At 44.5% G+C, this 13,675-nt stretch overlaps 1 protein-coding gene across 7 annotated transcripts in view; it reads left to right on the forward strand.

The window, feature by feature from the left end:
• ADAMTS12 (ADAM metallopeptidase with thrombospondin type 1 motif 12) overlaps window positions 1–13,675 on the forward strand; it is a 353,569-nt gene that overhangs the window by 188,014 nt on the left and 151,880 nt on the right. For all 7 annotated transcript variants that reach the window (XR_002092999.2, XM_059725240.1, XM_059725239.1 and 4 more), the window contains one exon: window positions 4,044–4,240. Coding sequence is in view for 6 of the 7 variants with exons in the window: in XM_059725240.1 (XP_059581223.1) it covers window positions 4,044–4,240 (197 nt within the window). In the remaining variant the exon portion in view is untranslated. The remainder of the gene's footprint in view (window positions 1–4,043; window positions 4,241–13,675) is intronic.

Genomic DNA, 13,675 nt, shown 5'->3' on the forward strand with positions numbered 1-13,675 from the left:
ATCTTGTGATGTCGAGCATGATCCTTTCAAATGGTCTTTCAATTATTGGCATCAACATGAGTGCTACCTGGTGGGGAGGTATTGTAGATACCTTCTCTCAGGCCTGGCAACCCCCACAGAATTGCTCTACTTCTTGGGAACTCTCAAAGAATTGCTCTACTTCTTTGTACAAGTGTTCCTGGAAAACCTCACATAACTCGAATTTGCATAAAGGGAACCCACTAAGAAATATGGATACATTCCAAGACCTCCACTGTACTGACCCCCAGACTCATTTCTACCACTTTTACAAGACAATTTTGGTACTCACCAACAGCAGACAGTACACACAAGCACAGGGCATAATGGGGATGGCATACTGGGGATGGCAACTACAGAAACAAGTCGCACACAATGAGCGAGGAGCACAGATCCACACAGGAGACCATATTTTGGTGCACATCACTCCCACAATGCACCGCACAAAGCAGCTGACTGCGGGCTTCCATCGCACAGATTGCATAAGATTGAATTTACCTCTCATATTGAATTTTTGGTATACAAGGGTCATCGCATAAGAGAAAATTCGCACATACAGAATCTGCATAAAGTGAGGGAAGCTTGTATATGCCCAACCAAAAAAAAAGTTTTACCAATTGGGCCACCGTTTTGTCTCTCCCTAAATGTCCCCACAGTGGTAGAGCATGGACCACCTATAACAAGGGCTTCCTATAGCCATGGGGTACTAGTATCTGATTGATCTCTTCTGCCTCCCCCGTCCCTTTATCAATCCAATAAATATGTCGTCCTTCAAACCGTGGCTGTTGATCCATAAGCTCTGGCCATATCACCTCCGTGTTCCAACTGGACACATTACTCTAGAAGACATGTAGGGTTCCTGCTGCTGGTCCACCTGCAGTTGTCCTTGACCAATCAGATATTGTATATTGAGCAGCTCTTCTGCACCTTCTCTTAAAGTTTCTTCTCCTCCCTCTTGTCCTATAAGACCCTCCTCAGGCCTGCTGGAATAGCGGAGGCTTCTCAGTGTTCCCGATTAAGAGGCCACCTCCCACGTTACCTCTTTAATATATGGCCAATTGCTGCCTAGTATTATTGGGCTTGGCAAATTCATGGCTAACCCCACTTCTCTTGGTGTGTACCTTTTTCCACTTCTATGTAGGACTCTGCTATCTTCAGTGCTTCTGCTGCTGACTGCAGCTGGTGCCATCACACCCATTGTTGGGTTCCTTCCCCCAAGTCCCCAGTAAACTGCTTCAACAGTATTAAATCAATTACCTCTTCCGAGTTACATTGTTCAGGATTCAGCCACTTTCACACCAGGTCCTGGAGAAGCTGAAGTAGAACCCAGGGTCATTTCTCATTTGACATCGTCTTCTCTTGAAATCTCAGCCTGTAATTTTCTGTGGGTACCTCCAGTTGGTACAAGATCACTGCTTTTACTGTTTGGTAGTCCCCGGCTTCTTTCCATGACAGTTCTCTGCTCGCTGCCTGTGCCTTGTCTATTAGTAGGGTACCCAGCTGATAGGCCACCTTGGCTTTATCCCATCCCACCCCTGTGGCCATCCTCTTAAATGCCTCAAGATATGCCTCTGGGTCATCCCTGGGCATTATCCGAGGCATGCAGAATTCCTCCATTTTTCCAAGCACTCCAGCAGCTTCCACATTGAGAGCCAGCTGTTAGGCAAACAGCAGCTTGTGGGCCTCATTCTCTTTCACCCTCATTTGAGTAGCTCATCTCTTTGTCGTGTCCCCTGCAAGATTTGCAGCATAGCCTCTTGCATCTGCCATGCTCCCTGCAGTAGCATGGCCTCTTGCTGTATCCATGCTCCCTGCAGCAGTCAGCGTTGCCTCCATCTAAGCAGGGTTTTGCTCCCAGCCAATGCACCAGAACGTGACAGTGTCAGGGAGGTACCTATACCTGGGTACCCCCAGACTGAAATTGGCCAAGAGAGGTCGCTGCCTCTAATATCTGCCTGCCTGCCATGACTTGATGTTGAATTTGTGATTACAGAACAGGAGGCAGCTCACCGTGATGGCATGTAATCCCTTTATAGGCAGGATTCACACTCAGGAGTTATAGTCCAAACCCAATTTCACATTAGGGCCTGCCCCTTTACGGGTTGGTCAGACTTGCAAGTGCAGTTGCCTTGTGCATCTCAGCAGGGCACCACTGGCTGGGAGCTCCACCATCCCTACACTCCCTCCACAATCCAGCAGAATTACAACAGAAATAGATGCAACAAAAGAACAGGGCCCTCTAAACTCCTCCTACCCCCCGTCCCTGAGTGTTGCAGCCTGGCCGCTTCTCTCTCTCTTTCTCTCTCTCTTCTTCCAATCTCTACAGCTACTTCTTATATTCCTGCTGGAGCCCCCAAGGCCAATCTGTTGGCTTCTTCACCAGCTGACAATCAGCTGCCCCTTAGGTTAGAGTATTCCCCTGGAGCTTCTCTTAGTTCTTCTCAGGGCTGGGTTTTCTTTCTCATCCAGCCACCATCAATCTCTCTGTTTCTTGCTATGCTGGGAGGAACATGTAAGGCCGGGCTGCTATACGTGGGTTAGGGAATGTAACAGCAGTATGTTGGAGGGGATGGGGCAGCAGTGCAAATGGGGATTCATGCAGCAGTGTGAGTTGGAGATTGGGTGGGGGGCAGCTGGCAGGGGCGCGGACATGGGGCAAGTAATGGAGGATAAGTTACAGGAGGTAGGAGAACAAGGTGCAAGGATCAGGCTGCTTATCTAGCCCCCTCCTCCCCATGGTTGGGACAAATTTAAAATGATTTGATTAAGATGGAAAGACAAGACTCCAATAATTAAATTAATTGCATATATTTGGAAAATTATAATAGATTAAGTATATAATTATATATAAATTCAAAGTTGTCATGGATTTGGGTAAATGTGGTAATAATAACCATGTAGTATGCTCTGTGGAGAAAAATTGTCTCATTTCCAGTACATTAATCTTGATTCTATGAAATCTAAGTATTACTGTAACACACATTATAAATAATAGTAGTGCAATAACTAGTACACGTGCATTATAATGAATATTTGTGTATTGTTGCAATACCAAATGCTGTGGAGAATAGCCATTTGTAAGGTAGCTATTGTATGTGCCTTGGATCATATTATTATTATTAATAATAATAATATTAACATTATTACTATTATTAATAATACCGATACTACTACTAATAGTAATAATAATAATTTCAGTAATGTATCCTTTATAACTTCTTTTGGTTTCTTAAATGAGTATCAGCATGGTTGTTTCACATTATTAAATAATCCATAAATAATGACAAAACTTTGTTTACCTAGGCAGCTTCTTCCTAATCCCAGAAAGCAAACTTCTAAGCAGAGATGCAATCAAATTGTAACTGTGGTTTATTTTGTATGAAATTGTTTTTGCATGTCTTTCCTGTCTTTAGAAGAGGCTTAGCACATCTGCTGGACTGTTGTTAGTTATTCCATAAATGTAATATAATCTAGGGTTACCATACTTCCGGATTTTCCTGAACATGTCTTCTTTTTAGATCCTCTGATCTCAGTCCGGCCAGTTTTTAAAATATAATCAAATGTCTGGGATTTTGGTCAGCTCAGCTTCAAAGTTTTTCCTGCCACTTCCTGGCTTGCCCTAGCAAGGAGCTGCTTGGGGCTTGGGGGACGGCGATTGGAGGCAGGGCTCATGTGGCGGGCATGTAGCCAGGCAGGGGGTGGGTATTAATGGGAAGAGCATATCAGCTATTTTGTGGTAAGAGTTCTTTGCATTAGATAGCAGCTTAAATATAGCCCACAGAGGCTAAATGCCACAAATGGTCTAAAGGTGCATAGTCAGATCCAAATTGTGTGGTCAGTCTTGGTCCTTATGACATTACGCAGTATTCAGATATACCTAATTTTTTGGTAAAGTTTGGTTCTAGATTGTAGAATTTTGGCCTAAGGATTGTAGCAATACACTTTAAAATCTAAAACCATCCTGAAGCACAATGAAGCCATCACCAATTTAATGTAAAGCCAATGCCTTATGCTTGGTGTTTCAGATACTTTCAGCTTTTTCAAACACCAAGAGCATCGGAGGGAGAGGTGGGAAGGAAACCACGTGGCAGCCAAAACTCTCTCTCGGCGCTCTGTCAGTAAGGAGCGATGGGTGGAGACACTTGTAGTTGCAGACAGTAAGATGATTGAATACCATGGAAGTGACAATGTGGAATCCTACATCCTCACTATAATGAATATGGTAGGTAGTGCATTTAGCTTTTTTGCATTTGTGTGACTGTAAACATAACCTGGATTAAATTGTTAGCTACCTTAACAACAGTAATAATAGTTGTTTGTTTAAAGAAATGTAATCATTTTCATCTATGCTCATCTAAACTCTTCTTTTTTATTATTTTATGTTGGATGGGGGCTACATGGTAACTTTCATTCCACTAAAATTACCTGTTCCAAATTTTATCTTAAGCATAATGATTGTTGAATTTCCTAAGCAGCATCACTACCACATGACAGAGTTATGAGAGGCCAAAACCAGAGAAGCTTTTAACTGTTAAGGTATTGGATTCTTTTCCCTCTCTGTGTATGAGACAGAGATTTCCGCAGGATTTCCCTGATTATATTAGACATGTTGCGTTGATCTAAAAAGGTTCTGATTCTGATCTAATTTACACTGGAAACTCGGAGAGAATCATAGAAAATTAGGGGTAGAAGGTGTACACCAGGGGTGGGCAATTATTTCAAGTGGAGGGCCACTTACCAAGTTTTGGCAAGCTGTCGAGGGTCACATGAGTAGCCACACCCCTTGACAGGTGCCCCAACTCCTGGTCACCATCTTGTGACTGGAAGTCCTGCCCCCTAACCCCTGACCTTTGCCATCCAAAGTCTCTCCCTTTGCCCCCAGAAGTACTCCTTTTACCATGGGGTTTTACCATTTCAGAACCAGAAAAATACCAAATTATATTCTAAAAAGTAAACATCTACAGTATTCATTAATTTGATTACTGACAAATATTTTTTTCCTGATTTACATGTGTTTGCTTAGTGTACATAGAAGTGATTGCACAATAGCTTAAAATGAAGTCTTACTCTTGTATATCATGGGGGGTGCATATAGATTTGTGGGGAGCTGTCGGTATATGGGGTGTGGGTGGGTATGGGGTTTGTGGGGGAGTGACTGGGGTGAATGAGGAGGTGTAGGTGGGGGGGTGTGCATGTATGGCAGTGCAAGGGGGTATGGGTACATGTGTATGGTGGGGTGTGCATGTTGGACTCACCCTATGAACACACACACACACACACACACACACACTGCCGGCATACAGATACTCTGCTGCTGCCTGCTGCACACAGACACATTGCCCCTGCCTACATACACAAACACATATGCGCGCGCGCACATACTGGCGCAGCCCGTGCTCCCCTGTCCAGTAATGCAGCTGGGAGCCACATGGTGCTGGAGCAGGACGAGGGCAGGAAGAGAGTGAAATGGATGGGGGTGGGCAGTGCTGGGCTGCTCAGCCCTGCTGAGGGCTCCCCCTAGGTCCTACTGCCCCTGTCTCCTGTCAGTTTTGACAGGCAGCCAGGAGCAAATAAATATTAATTTACTAATTTTTTTAGGGGCCCCATGGGCTGGATAGAATGGCTTTGTGGGCCAGATTTTGCCTACCCCTGGTGTACACTGTTTTGGGTAGCTTTTGTTCAGAGCAGAGCAAGACACGTTTGTTCAGGAACCCCAAACTGATCACTTTTACTTTTTCTGTTGGCTTCAGCTGCAGCTGAGTTAAGTCTATAGCCCCATCACCCTGTGCTTGCAAGAGATGCAAAAGAATCAGAGTTAAACAAATAAACTGCCACTTAGTGTTTTGCTGGTTTCATGGCTCCGGCTTCCCAGGTTTCTCCCAGGCTTCACTTGCCCTCTAGCCTGTTACCTTTCAGAGGCTTTGAGAGCCTGCAGGGCTTGTGCCAACAAACAGACTAACAAAAGAGAAGTCTTGCTCACAGCCCCTCCCTGCAGCTGCCAGACCTTGGCTAACCCCTGGGTCCGGACAGCCTTGCTCCCAGCTGGTGCAACCCCCAGAGGCCACTTTCAGTGTCTTTTATTTCCCCCGCTACTGGTTCATCTGGCTGGCTCTCCCTCATTCCTCACACCTGGGTTAGCTCCCTTATGGGGAGGCTCCCTGAATCTCTGGACCAGAGTCCTCAGCCTTTGGTGAGTACCTCCAGCTCTGGGGTGGGTGTGGGGCCATTTAAGCTCCTCCACACCCATAGTAACAGGGCCAGGCCCTGTTAAACACCTCCCACTTTGGGGTCCCAATCCAGGATCTTGAGAAAAAGTTGGCATTGCAATATCTCTCTGACCAGATATTGAACATAACCAGCCCCAGGACCAACCCCTGAGGTACTCCACTTGATACCGGCTGCCAGCTAGACATTGAGCCATTGATCACTACCCATTGAGCCTGACAGTCCAGCCAGCTTTCTATCCATCTAACAATCCATTCATCCAGCCCATACTTCCTCAGCTTGCTTGCAAGAATGCTGTGAGAGACCATAGCAAAAGCCTTGCTAAAGTCAAGGTATATCACATCCATTGTTTTTCCCACATCCTCTGAGCCTGTCATCTTGTCATAGAAGGCAGTCAGGGTGGTCAGGCATGACTTGCCCTTGGTGAATCCATGCTGTCTGTTCCTGATCACTTTCTCCTCCAAGTGCTTAGAAATGGACTCCTTAAGGACCTGCTCCATGATTTATCTATGGACTGAGGTGAGACTGAGTCGTCTGTAGGTGAGGCTGATTGATCTGTAGTTCCCTGGATCTTCCTTCTTCATTTCCTTAAAGATGGGCACTATATTTGCCCTTTTCCAATCATCTAGGATCTCTCTTGATCACCACAAGTTTTCAAAGATAATGGCCAGCAACTCTGCAATTACATCAGTCAAGTCCCTCAGCACCCTCAGGTGCATCATATCTGTCCACATGGACTTGTACATGACCAACTTTTCTAAATAGTGTTAGACCCCAACTCCATTGTGGCACCCAACGACTAGGGAGATGACAAGACAATCACTCATGTTACTCATTAGCCAGAGCAAGCATGGAGCAAACACTAGCACACATTGCTCACAACAGCTTTATTCAGAATGGAGACAGCTTCAGGCGAGCTCCCTCGCAGACACACAGCCCGTGAAACCAGGGGAGCAGCCCTGAACATTAGTTTTTTCACATTTTATACACCTTGTTTCATACTTATTAACATTTACTCTGCCTATGTCCCTCCTTCAGTTCCACCCATTTCTTCTCCCATCTCAAGCTCTGCCTCTGTTTACTGTTTGCTTCATTAGCATGGTATTCCCTATGCATTTTATTCATTTATATACCTTTCTGCTAAGAGCACATGCATAAAACTTTGACCCCATCTTCTTTCAGTCAATTATGTTTTCTTCCTGGTTCTTTCTGGTTTCCTGCTGACTTCAGCACCATCTCCACGGTCCTACTTCTGCTTTATCTCCTTACGATAGTTGGTGGGCTACATTTTGTTCTTTTTACATAAGGAATCGCATCCTGCACACTATCCCATTGTTAGAAAATTGTTTGCCTAAGCATTTGCAAAGTTATTTTTAATATATCATTTTGCTTTGTGGCCACCAGCTCTTGTTAAGACACAGATTAAAGCCTTGTTCCAGCTGCAGATCCAATGCTCCCCAAAATCTATTATTATTACCCTAACAAATAGTCCCTAACCTGTTCTTTCACTACTGAGGGCTGCTCACTTCTCCTCAAACTGCTGTCAGGTGCAGTAGTCTGGGAGCTGACCTTGCCTGTGAAGACTGAGGTGAAAAGGTCATTCAGCATGTCAGCCTTTTCCTTATCATCTGTCACTAGGTTGCCTCCCCCATTAAGTAGGGGACCCACACTTTCCTTGACCTTCCTCTTGTTGCTGACATTCTGTTACCCTTCATGTACCTTGCTAGTGGAAACTCCAATTGCACTTTGGCCTTCCTGATTTCATCCCTGCATGCCCGAGCAATATTCTTATATCTTAATTCTTCCTAGTCATCTGCCCAAGCTTCCACTTCTTGTAAACTTCCTTTTTGTATTTAAGCTCACCAAAAGATTCTCTAAGCCTAACTGTTTGCCTGCCATATTTGCTATTTTTCCTGAACATTGGGATGGTTCATTCCTGCACTCTCAGTAAAGTTTCTTTAAAATACAACCAGCTCTCTTGGACTCCTTTCCCTCTCAGACTGGCCTCCCAAGATACCCTGCTCATCAGTTCCCTGAGGAAGTCAAAGTCTGCTTTTCTGAAGTCCAGGATCCATACTTTGCTGCTGTCCTTTCTTTCTTTTGTCAGGATCCTGAACTTGATCATCTCATGGTCACTGTTGCCCTAGTTGCCATCCACTTCTACATCCCCCATCAATTCTTCCCTGTTTGTGAGCAGCAGTCAAGAAAAGCACAGTACCTACAACAGTGTCTCCAACACTTGCACCAGGAAGTTGTCTCCAATGCTCTCTAAAAACTTTCTGGATTGCTTGCACACTGCTGTGTTTCCCTCCCAGCAGATGTCAGGGTGATTGAAATCCCACGAGAGCCAGGGCTTGTGATCTGGAAAATTCTGCTAGTTGTCTGAAGAAAACCTCATCTACATTGCAGTTACTCTTAATTTTGGAGTTACTCTGACATTAGAAATAGACCCTGATGTGGAGATTCAGCAGTTTTATTGGATTTTATTAAGACTCAGTCAAAAAACATAGCGTATAAGTTTTGTTCTTAGAGGAAATACAGTAGTTGTATAACTGGAGTTTGGGATCCAGGAGAGCTGGCCCAGGGAAATAGGGACTATGGGCATTTTTACATGTGCACTGGGAGGTGTGGGGGGGCACTTTCATTAGCAAGCCACACTAATAAAAAGCACCTGAGTGTCATGTGCATCAGGGGCCCTGCGCTGAAAAATGGTGGTGGGGCATTTTCAACTAAACCTTATCGAATGAGCTTTAGTTCAAAGCACCCCACTGCTATTTTTCAGCACAGGGATGCTGATACACATGACAGGGGAGCCTGTTGGAGCATGGAAATTTCCATGCTGTAGCAGACTTGATTAATCAAGTCTTCTAGGTTAATCAATTAATCAAGTCTGCTCCGACATGCTGGATTTCCCTGTATAGGCACCCCATAAGTACTTAATAGGGAACAATAAGACAATGCCTCAATGAGCAGTAGGAAGCCTATGGCAGTAATAGCTGCTTCACTGTAGGACTATAGGCTGGAGCTCTGCAGGGGAGACAAGGCACTGCTATAGGTAGGCTGCTGTGTAGACCAGTTGGTAAGCTTAATTAGAGGGCATGTGTGGCCAGCCCCATGGAGTCACCTAACCGGAAAGGGGCAAGGCCTGGGAGAGAGAGAAGCCAGGACCAGATCCAGGGCAGACAGTCTGGCCTGGGAGGCTGAAGAGGGAAGAACTCTGCATGAGATGACTGTTGCTGAGGGATGGACTGTGAGCATGCTATGCCTGGAGACAGTAAGTGAGGGCTAGCAGCAGACTGAGTCCCATGGCTGGATAAGAGTTTTGGTATATAGCCAGGAGTCTAGAGGTTAGTTATAGCCAGAGTGCTTATGTATTTTATTTTAGTTTTAACCAGTGGTTTGGGTTTTTTGACTGTCAGAGGAAAGCAGAGATCCCAATAGTGCCTGAGGGCACGGGGCTGTCTTCAGAAAATTGGAGAAAGTGGCTGAAACTTAGCAAAGGTGAGAGCCAGACCAGGCCATGGGGAAGGGCAGAATCAGGGCCAAGGGCTCACAGCCTAGACAGGTGAGGATTAGTGCCAGGGCCCAGCAGCCCAGGAAGGACAGAGACTGGGCCAGGGGGCTCAGCCTGAGAAGGGTGGAGTCAGGGCTAGGAGCCCAGTACCAGAGAAGGGTGAGATTGGGGCTAGGGGCCCAGCACAAAGGACACAGTGGGTAGAGATACTAATGACTGACAGAGCTGAGGCTGAAATAGTGGGACCCAAATCTGTGCGTCAAGACTGGAGGCTTGCAGCCAGAGGAAAGGCGCAGAGGCTGAGAAGGCCAAGGCCCCAGCAAGGAAGTGATCATATAGTAACTCTGGCAGGCATGGGCATGGTGTAAGGGGTGGTTGGAGCCACATAATAGCCCTTAAGACTACAGGTACCCCAGGGGGTGAGGGGAGGACAGGGGGAATACAGGCAAATCAGGACCCAGTTAGCCCAAGAGGGGCAGAACTGAAACCAATGGGGTCCAGGAGAGGCCTGCTGCCAGCTAGAAGAACTGGGGCTCACCCTAGGACCCTTAGGCAGCCTCTCTTTCAGTCAAACAAATGTATCAAGGCATGGCAGATAAATGAAAAGGGGAGGGTATCCCTAGAGCTGGAGCAGGGTAAGGGTTGCGTAGTCACCAGGGGGTGTCACAGCCACCTCTGGAACATGAATCTTGCTACAATCACTTTTTTTTCTTCACATTCTTGCTCATATCAACCACTGATATTTTTTTCAAACCAGTTGTGCTTTCTCCCACATGTAACAAAATGTAAATTTAAATGTAAAATAAGTATAAATTCAAATATATCCTCAGATAGTGAGCTTCAAAAGGTATTTGTTCCCATGAAAAGTAGGAATATCTTGTGAAATTGTCTATGGATCATTCTGCATTTGCCTTGAGTAGCCATTTGAGAACATCTTTTCCCTCTTTTTCTTCATCTCATTATCCACATTCCTGGCTACTAAGCCAGATCCACCATGCTGCATTAATCTTCATACCCTACAAGAGATTCGGTTTCTACTGAACCAAAGCTTTCTCTTAAAGAAAAAAAAGTGTATGCTACTTGTGGTTGTACAAAAAATATTCTAAACTCGTGGTGCTATCTTACTTCTATGGAGCAGCAGCCAGCACTAGCCAGACTTCTCCTGATGCTACAATGTAATACAATTTTAAAAACTATGAGTAAAATAGAGAGTGAAGCACAAGTTCCAATATCTTAGCCATGTTGAGAACCATCGTGGTCCAGTGGACTGGGATCTGGATGGGGAATTTGGGGCCTAGAGCTATGTTCCTAAGGTAGCCAATGCATGTGATCTTGGACAGTCACTTTGGCCCAGATCCTATTTTCTGATTATGCATTAAAGTCTCTGATATGCATTCACATAATTGCCATTTTTGGCATTTATGCACAGTAGTATTCTGCACACCCCATGCTAATCTACTGAGCATGCCCAGCAGGCCACACTTGAGCTCTAGAGCAGCATAGGGAAAACAGAATTGTCCAGGCATACATAAGTCTAAGCTGTAAAAATTAAACCGATAAGCAAATGAATAGGCATTCACTTTTGGTTCAGGAAATGCAGCCACATGCCTGCAGTGACTCAAGCTAAAAGCCAGGGGGCACTAAAGCATGGCTCTAGCATGTAGCCAACATGGGGTGTATATTTGCTTCCTCTTCCCGCTGCCCCCGAGGTCACTGGGATTTGCAGTCCACAATCACAATAGCAAGACTCTGCAGGATTGCTCATCACTTCCTCTTCCTGTTTCCAAGTGCCTCTTGGATTTGTAGTTCGCAGTCACAGCCAGCAGTAAGTTTAGCAAGTCAGGGCAGCTCCGTACTTGGGGGAAAAGAAGTTTAGCCTCCCTCCCTGGCCCCAGACTCCAGCTGAGGTTTGCCTGGGTGGTGTGGGGGCAGGCAGTGAGCCAGCCAGTGAGGCCAGTAATCCACCCCTCACTGCTCTGCCAGAGGGGCAGGACCAGTCCTGTTCTCTGAAGCAGATAGCCCAGCCCAGTCCAACCCAGGTCTGCGAAATGCTGGGCTGCTGGGGGACTCTGATTTAACTTGAACCAGGAAGGGGTCTGGGGCAGAAGTTGTATAAACTGCTTTGACCTAAATCGGTTAAGTGTGATGCTACATTCAACCAGGTTTATCTTAAATCAATTTCAACTATTTTTAAAATTGGTTTATGTGCACTGAACTTCTATTCTGTTACAGGTTTAAACCAGTGTCTAATCACTTAAACCAGTTTATGTGTAACTTCTGTCCCTAGTGTTGAAGAGCACTCACTGGGCAGCCAGGAGGGGAAGACATATGGGGTAAGGTGGAAGAACAAGCCAGAGGGTGTGTGGCTCAGTGAGGTGACTGCTGCCCTGGAAGAGAAGAGGGCTCTGGGCTTTAGCCCACACCCACTCCCGATAAGGCAGAAATATCCCACTACCATTTATTCTTTCATATAGTAAAAGTAAGATGCAGTGAACCAGCTTCAATGGGAAGGTGGAAGAGTGCTTTGGACAACGCCTTGGGCCCCCTTCTGCAGCGCTACACAGTCATGCAGATGTAATAGTTGCATCATAGCAGCTTATTGTTGTCCTTTAATATTGACACAATTGTTACATCTGTCTATAACCTGAAGCAACTTGTTGGGTCAGGCTCTATTCTATAAAAGTGTATAGTATCTGGTCCTTAGTTTCATTACTGTAGGTCAGTTTTTCCATGTAATTTACATAGAAATTATAGCCACATAAAGTTATGAGCAGCCTTCACTTTCAATGCCTTATTTTCCTTTCTATCTATCAACAATTAGAGGAAAATAACACATGACCATGAGAGGAGATAACATGTGACAGCACTTGAGAAAGGGAAACTGGGGATTTTTTTCTGTGCAATATTTATCACCAACTTGGAGTCAAAAGATGTAACTCCTAACATGCATGTTCAGAAAAGCAGGTACTAAATGGAAATTGCTGTAACCCAGAATCAGGGCTAAAATATGAGGAAAAACACAACTGCCTTTATTCCCTATTAGCAAATTCTTTTAATCTCCAACCTCATTTTTTGTTTTCAGTTCATAATTAAACTGTTTCCTAATGTCAGATTTTGCCTGCAAGGGTTTGTGGTCTGTTCTTGTTAAATTCTGTGGAAATAATTGTTAGAGAACGGATTTTGGGAGGAAGATGGAAATGAGGTAGGCCTCAAAATTCACATCAATCCTTATTTCAGGATTTTTATGATTTAAGATCTGTTTTGTCTATTAGACTGACAGAGAATTCAAAATTTGTCAGCGTGTTTTGATTCTGTATTTGTTCTGTACTGGGATGATGCATTTGGTAGGTGTTTCGGGGGAGTAATAATGTATATATGTACTGAATGGTATCAAATACGAAATGTGACCTCAGAGTTTCTGCCTTTCTGAAAAAACTAGACCTATATTATATTTTGGTATTGCCTAAATAAAACTTTGCTAGAGCCATTGCCTAAATAAAACCTTCAGACTGACAGTCCCTTACTATGAAGAAACTTTTTGGTAGTTACTAATGACCATAACATAGGTAAGTAATTATTTTTCTATTGAAGATTTTTGAAGAATTTTGAGTAAGCATTGTATTTTTTCCATCCCACAATAATATTTGGCAAATCCAGTTCAGAAATCTTATCACTTTTTGTTTAAATAGTTCATTTGGAATTGCTTCATAAAGAAATCCTGAAATGATCTCTCATAACCATTACTGCGCTGAGTAACTTTACAGAGTTCAGTGAAAATGATTAATGTTTGTTTTCAGAATGAGCTCAGTATAAAACAGCAGATGAAAGCCTTCTCAGCTGAGAGAGGGAGATGTCCCTTATTCTCACAGCTACTCCATCTTTTCTTTTTAGCAGTAATGTTCTTGTGACTTTTTTCCC

The sequence above is a fragment of the Alligator mississippiensis genome, chromosome 3 (genome assembly GCF_030867095.1).
Source record: "Alligator mississippiensis isolate rAllMis1 chromosome 3, rAllMis1, whole genome shotgun sequence".
In the NCBI taxonomy this organism is placed as follows: domain Eukaryota; kingdom Metazoa; phylum Chordata; order Crocodylia; family Alligatoridae; genus Alligator; species Alligator mississippiensis.